This window comes from Gadus morhua, chromosome 1, assembly GCF_902167405.1.
Source record: "Gadus morhua chromosome 1, gadMor3.0, whole genome shotgun sequence".
In the NCBI taxonomy this organism is placed as follows: domain Eukaryota; kingdom Metazoa; phylum Chordata; class Actinopteri; order Gadiformes; family Gadidae; genus Gadus; species Gadus morhua.
The window spans coordinates 29,681,715-29,688,762 of record NC_044048.1 but is presented as its reverse complement, the minus strand read 5'-3'; the positions used below and the strand labels follow the sequence as shown (position 1 = coordinate 29,688,762).

General features: G+C 36.6%; 1 protein-coding gene and 1 long non-coding RNA gene across 4 annotated transcripts in view; one reads left to right on the top strand and one right to left on the bottom strand.

Annotated features, from left to right (window-relative positions):
• The first annotated feature begins 2,521 nt into the window (after positions 1-2,521).
• Positions 2,522-4,841, top strand: LOC115547549 (uncharacterized). The gene is made up of 2 exons (XR_003977385.1): positions 2,522-4,118; positions 4,635-4,841. It is a non-coding gene; the product is annotated as an uncharacterized LOC115547549 (long non-coding RNA).
• A 963-nt stretch (positions 4,842-5,804) lies between these two features.
• si:dkey-178k16.1 (band 4.1-like protein 1) overlaps positions 5,805-7,048 on the bottom strand; it is a 50,207-nt gene continuing 48,963 nt past the window's right edge. For all 3 annotated transcript variants that reach the window (XM_030361844.1, XM_030361852.1, XM_030361836.1), the window contains exon 22: positions 5,805-6,975. In XM_030361844.1, coding sequence (XP_030217704.1) covers positions 6,970-6,975 — 6 coding nt within the window. In that variant the 3' untranslated portion in view covers positions 5,805-6,969. The remainder of the gene's footprint in view (positions 6,976-7,048) is intronic.

Genomic DNA, 7,048 nt, shown 5'->3' with positions numbered 1-7,048 from the left:
AATCATATACACTTACACAATTATATACACACACACAAAGCTTTCATCGGTCTAATGTTTGTATGAAATCCTCAGGTCCCAAATAAGCCTTAAGTCTTTATGATTCTTTTTCCTTGTAATTCAAGTGAGATATCTATCTATGTGTTCCCCTTTGCTCCCCTCGCCCTCAGTGTTGTATGGATAAGCCCCCGTCCCTCTCTCTGACCCACAAACCGCTCGCCTGTCGTTTAAATTATTGTTCAGCTTCGGTCCATTCTGTTTCACGTCAACAACTTTGGGCTTTTGGTCTCAGAGAGGACTCGCCTTGTGTTTTCCTATTTGTCTTTTCATGATTGCATTGTGGTCTGTGGCCGTGAACAGTGGTGACCGGTTTCTTTTCTAACATCGCTTCAATACAAACGAAGGGAGTGGTGTCTGACTGTCAACAGTGGTTTGGCATGAGTCCCTCTATTGCTTAAGGATGTTTGGATGATTCAACCTGCTTTTAATAAATACAAAGTCATTTTCTGCTTAATTGCGTCTTTTGGGGGCAGAGGGGGCATTTGAAAGGAAAGATGTTCCAAGCTATATGGAATCGTGTCTTAAGAGCACTGAAATCTTGAATCTAGTAACTTTGAAACGTTTTTTCGATTTTTATTGTTCATTTTGTTTTGATTATGGTAAATGTCCACTTACCATTCAAGGAGGAAAGACTCCCCAAGAAATTGAGAATAAGTATATTTATACATTAATTAATGTACAACTGCTTCAACAGAAAAGCCAACCGTCCATTCAACATAAACAATACCAGTACGCATGAGTCCATTGGGAATTGTTTTTTAATGGTTAAAAAAAAAGAAAAAAAATACTGCATTGCTCAGTCAATGTAAGGAACAACAACACATACCTTTTTTTTTTTTCTCTTTAAATATGATCACAGCACCCACACTGTTACCCTTATAATCACACGGACACACACCTCTCCTCCTGCACCCCCGTTCATCTTTCTCGATGTCAGAGGAGGAACGCGAGTACACTGTACAGCAAACACACATCAACAAGCAAATATGGGCGCGGAGGAAGGACTGTACACATCAGTAATGTTCATAAGGTAAGCCAGAGCTCAACCAATCAGAGTGCTCTGACGAAAAGCTCCAAAGTCGGTAGACAGTGATGCATTGTGGTCCAGTGGTATATTTTTTGTCATCAGGAGAAATGGTAACTTTTTCTTGAGGTGCTGTTGTTCGATCCATTTCAAACCGAGGTTGACGTACTTTTATTTTTGTGGTCGTTTTTTTCCTTGACGGATAGTTATTTCAGCCCGGTTCACGGCGTCAAAGATCTGGCTCCACCCAGTGGCCATCAATACCATCGGCAAAAATGTGGTCATGCTTTCACAGTGCACCATTTCATATTTACAAGCCCAAGAATACATTACACCTTTTTTATATTTTCAATTGTCCCATTCTACGTACACACATCAGCCAATCACCGTCACAGGTCTGGAACCAAAGTATAAATCAGTGGTCTGCCTTTCGGAGACAGACAATGGAAGTTAGTTACACACCACACGTTTGGACGGTTTACATAGGCCTACACCATTGTTATTTTGACCTTTACCTAAGAAAAAAAAGGCATTTCTTTATCACTGTCGAACCATCCACTCTAAACTAACACACCCAATAGAATTCTGCAAGAAGTCAAGAGAAATTTGCAAAGAAAAGGTTGTTTTGCTAAATATTAATGTGGACGTTGGCTGTGTCAGTTTGGTATGGTTTCCCTTTTTTGTGTTATATAAAGTAGGTCATACAAAAAACTGTGTTTGTTCTCCACTATCAGCACATCACAAAGTCTATGTCATTCTGCTAACATTCACTTATCGGAGACACACAGGAACCGTTACTGAAACATTTCCCTCTCACTTGTCACGCTACATGTTTCGAGAACGGTTATTTTACTCTTCCTTTGTCGTATGAGCAATGCATAACATCTCACAGGCTTACAATTCCTTAAAAGAGTTTTGCAGATTTCAGAAATAAGTGTTTAAGTGATGATTACTCTATAGCGCATTACCTATGTCCGATAATGTGCAGGTCTACAGGTTTAGTGTTTTTTTTCCTGGTATAGCCCGATGATCAGTGTGAAAATAACCAATGGCTGACGTTTATTATAATGCAAAAACAGAAAAGAAGAATGGAAATAAGCAGTAACTAAAGTGAGCGGTATAAAAGTAGGACTGCATTGGGAATAGCACAACATAATTAGTTTTCTGTCCCCCTATTATGCTTATGATTAAGCTGCACAAACAACAAGTTAGGGCTACAATCTTTTGTAGAAGTATGATTTCCCCATGTGCCGACTTGGAAGTTTGGGCAAAGTAGTTTCGGTACTTTCATTTGAAACGTCCTATATCACATTGTAGTGGAAGCCATTAAACCTTTTCTGTGTGTTTCAAATTGAGTACCTACAAGTAACTATCATGCAAACATTTTAAATACTATAATTTCACTACTGGAGTACAGTCATTTGGAGCCTACCCAGGTGAAAAAGTAGTATACTTTAGTGTATTACAAGTATAAATCAATTATACAAAAGTTAGTATAAGTATACTTTTACTTTTTGTGCTTAATTTAAAGTATACTTAACATATACTTTTAAAAAGTGTACTTCGCAATAAATGTCATTAAATTCAACTTTAACGTACTTAAAAATAAGTATACTAATTCTGCAATACTTAAAGCGGTATTGCTTTGTACTTTTAAAAAGTATACTTTATTTTAAGTTTATTTAAATTGTACATAAGTGTACTTAGAAAAAGTATACTAAATTGCAAATACTTATAGTGGTAATTTAGTGTATTTATAAAAAGTGTACTTTATTGTAAGTGTATTGTAATTTGTACCTTAGTGTACTTCTGAAAAGTACACTCATTTTCAAGTATTTTGGAATTCACTATTAAAATACTTTTTTAAAGTGTAATTTAATTTCACTTCATTAGAAGTGTATTGAAGTATACTTCCGTAAAGTTCACTTTAATTTAAGTTAATTTTAAGCTGTATTTCAGTATACTTAGCAAAAGTATACTAAGTTTCAAATACTTAAAGTGGTATTTTAGTGTACTTCTGAAAAGTACACTTTGTTTCAAGTCCTTTGTAATACACTATTAAAATGCTTTTTTAGAGTGTAATTTAATTTCACTTCATTAGAAGTGTATTTAAGTGTACTTCCATGAAGTGCACTTTAATGCAAATACTTTTTAAGCTGTATTTCAGTGTACTTAGAAAAAGTATACTAAGTTGCACATACTTAAAGTGGTACTTTAGTGTACTTCTGAAAAGTACACTTCATTTCAAGTCCTTTGTAATACACTATTAAAATGCTTTATCAAAGTATACTTAAATTTCCCTTTATTAGTAGTGTATTTAAGTATACTTCCTTACAGTTCACTTTAATGCAAGTTAATTTTAAGCTGTATTTCAGTGCACTTAGAAAAAGTATACTAAATTGCAAAAACTTATAGTTGTCATTCAGTGTGATTCTGAAAAGTACACTTAGTAATACACTATTAACATGCTTCATTTTTAGTATACTTTAATTTCACTTCATTAGAAGTTTATTTAAGTATATTCATACATCATCACAACCAAAGTGTTGAATTAATCAAAAAAATACAGATAAATAATACTGAAATGGCTACTTTTACTAGCTCCAACGACTAACTATTAAAGAAAATCCAAGGCTATAACCAAAATTTGAAAATAGCAAGTTTATAACGGCCATCCAATCAGTGTGCGGCTGCAAATCGACGTCCAATGAGAATGTAGTATTTAGGTCGCCAATTGGTGGTTTACTCAAATACACTTGGCGCGGACGGTTAGTGTTCCATTTGAAATTGAGCAGTGAGCACCTAATATCTCCGGGTCAAACAATGACAGTGTTTGGTTTGTTTTATTTCCAAGACGGCTCCGTTAGAGCAGATAATACATCCGTCATACGTGATGCATACAGAAATAAAAAAATAACGGTTAACTGCAGGGAAGACCTCGAGTCGGAGCAGGGCTGGATAGAGGTAATTTGGCCTACACAACGGCGACAACAAGAGGCGAAGCCTATTGCAGCCAAATTGCTTTTCTTTGGAGGTAAGTCAGTTCCAAAACGGTAGTGAAATGATTCCGAAATACTCTGTAACGTCAGCTAACTTTGGCTATAGTCTGTTGGAATGTTACGGTAATGATGATAGCCTAATAGAAAGAGTTGCTTTTATCGAAGTATAATGCTTGAATTTAGTAATCGAAGTAAAGTTACTGGATCAACTGGCGTAGTGGGGGCCTGTGGCGTAGCGGGGGCTACGTTTGCGCCTGAGAGCGTCTTTGCGTCGTATTTGTATTGTAAAATGTAGGAATGTTACGGTAATGATGATAGCCTAATAGAAAGAGTTGTTTTATAGCGGGGGCCTGTGGCGTAGCTGGACCACGTTGCGTAGCGGGGGCACGTGGCGTACCGGGGGCTGCGTTTTTTTTTACGTTTGGCACGCTCCGATTGGGCACGCGCTCCGAACGGGCACGCTCCCAATGGGCACAAGCACTAGTCTGTGTCAATGTAATTTATTGTTTATCTTAAGTCTTAAATCACATGCGTCCTTCCTGTTTTCACAGACACGGTGAGGGAGAAATTCCCCAACACCATGGTTAGTGAGATCCGGGCCCTGCTGCGGAGGAAATGCAATAATGAGGGCTACACCAAGGTTGCTCCTCAGTAGCTTTATTATATATGTTATATATGTCAGATGTTTTAAAGTTAGGTGTTATTGAATGTATGTTTGTATTAATATTTAAATTAAAGTTTTGGTTTGTACAATTTAAGTGTTTTTTGTCATGGAACAAAATAGCACCCATGGAGTGTACTAAAATGGTACCAGAAAGAAGTGCATGTGAAGTATAATATGTATTGTAAGTATATTTCTGTAGTATTTATAAAGTACTTAGTAGTATAACAGTATTGTACTTAAAATACCCTTAATATACGCTTCCACTTTACATTATAGTATAATAACTATACTTTAAGTACATGCCTTTGATGCTTAAATTGTGACACAAATTGACTATAAATACATAATAAATGCATTTTTAGTTACATAATTGCACACTTTAAAAGTACTAAATATAGTCAGAAAGTGTACTTGAATTTAATTAGAAATATGACAGAGGAATGATAATAGTGTGTTAAAAATACACTTCTATTATGTAGTATAAGCAGTGATAAAATACACTCAATATACACTTCTGCTCCTCTTTAGAGTATAATAACATTGTACTTAAAGTGCATGCCTTTGATGCTGCAATTGTGATAGAAATGTACTATAAATACATTTTAATTAACATAATGGCAGACTTAAAAAGTACTAAATATAGTCAGAAAGTGTATTTGAATTTAATTTGAAATATGACAGAAGTATGATAATAGTGTGTTCAAAATATACTTATATACTATCAATTGAACCATACTGCCTTTTTAAGTATATTTCAAACACACTGGTAATATAATGCTATTGTACTGCAAGAGTGTTTCAAATGCTAGAAATCATACTTTTCACTAGTGTACTTCAGTACACTTAAAGGTTGTCAAAAGTTGTGCAATTTTAGCATACTATTTACACTTGGAGTATACTGGAGTATATCTATAGTAGTACTTAAGGTATACCTTAGTACACTTTGGTATACTTGAATGCAACGAAATTAGTACAGAATACAGTTACATACTAAAAGTGGACTTAGTACATCCTTTCAAAAGTGTCGTTGAAGTATAATATTTTTTCACCTGGGTATACTCTCTTTCTAAACATCGGGCTCATATACTAATCTCATATTAAACAATATCTAAAGGAGGTGGAAAAAAATAACATTAAAAGTAATGTTCGAAAATAGTGACATGCTTAGAGACGATATTGTCCTGTCATGAAGTCTGGTTTTATTCTGTGTTTACTGCTTCACGATCTTCTGTTACTGCACTGCAGGACAAATTAAGCACTTATCAAAACATTGTGTTTTTGCCAAATTCTGCCATGTGTGGCAGAAAGGTTAAGCGCCACTAGAGGGCGCTATTAGGACGACTTGAGCTTGCAGTACCCCCTAGCGAGTCTCCGGAAGAATGACACCCGGTTCGTTCATGTGTTGGTCTCAGCAGGTATGAAAACGAAGGATAGAAATCCGTTTGTCCCTGACTTAGCCCTGTTTTTTCCCACACACATGCCACAGCACTGTACCTATAATCCAATCTAACATAGTACTCCTTTAAAAAGTGAGGAAGTTTACATTGAAGCACACAAGTTTCAGTCATTTTGTCGCACATAGGCAGGCAGAAATTCCCGTTGATTTCAGGCCAGTTTTTCAGTGGTACAGTATCTCAGAAATACAAATGTCTAAGGAATGAGGAGAGGGTGATTCCCTTCATGACGTTGTCAATAGGGTGATGCATTCATGTCTGACCTTGCTATATTTTTTGCCTGATTTAAAATATCAACAGATCAACAGTGATATGTTTATCCACTTCGGAGGGTAACTGTAGAAGACATCTTGGTTGGCTGTTTAACGATCATTTAGCCATCATCCACAAAATCTTTCCAGCTGCTGGCGGTTCTAGTGACATATTGTCAGCCAATTATAGACTCCAGTACAATTATCTCAAGTGAAGTGCATCTGCTCCATCGCTGTTCTGAGAATACGTAATCATCTCTCAGGCGCAGTAGTGAATATAAATAACAATAATAACCTAAAATACTGAATGTAACTTACATGGTCGTGGTTTAAATGTTAATAGAAATTACAAATCAACACTAGTCCTGCCACACATGGCCAAGTGTGTGTGTGTGTGTGTGTGTGTGTGTGTGTGTGTGTGTCCATCAAAACCACCACCGGACGGATAGGTGGTCATTTCAGGTTGCGGCTGCACCGACACGTCTGATCCTGCGGAGGGCGCCCTCGCCAGCGTAGATCAACACTGCAGACGAGACACAAAGGAGAGGAGCGTGAATCAGAGCACGGCGACGCGGGAGGTAACGCAGACCGTCCCA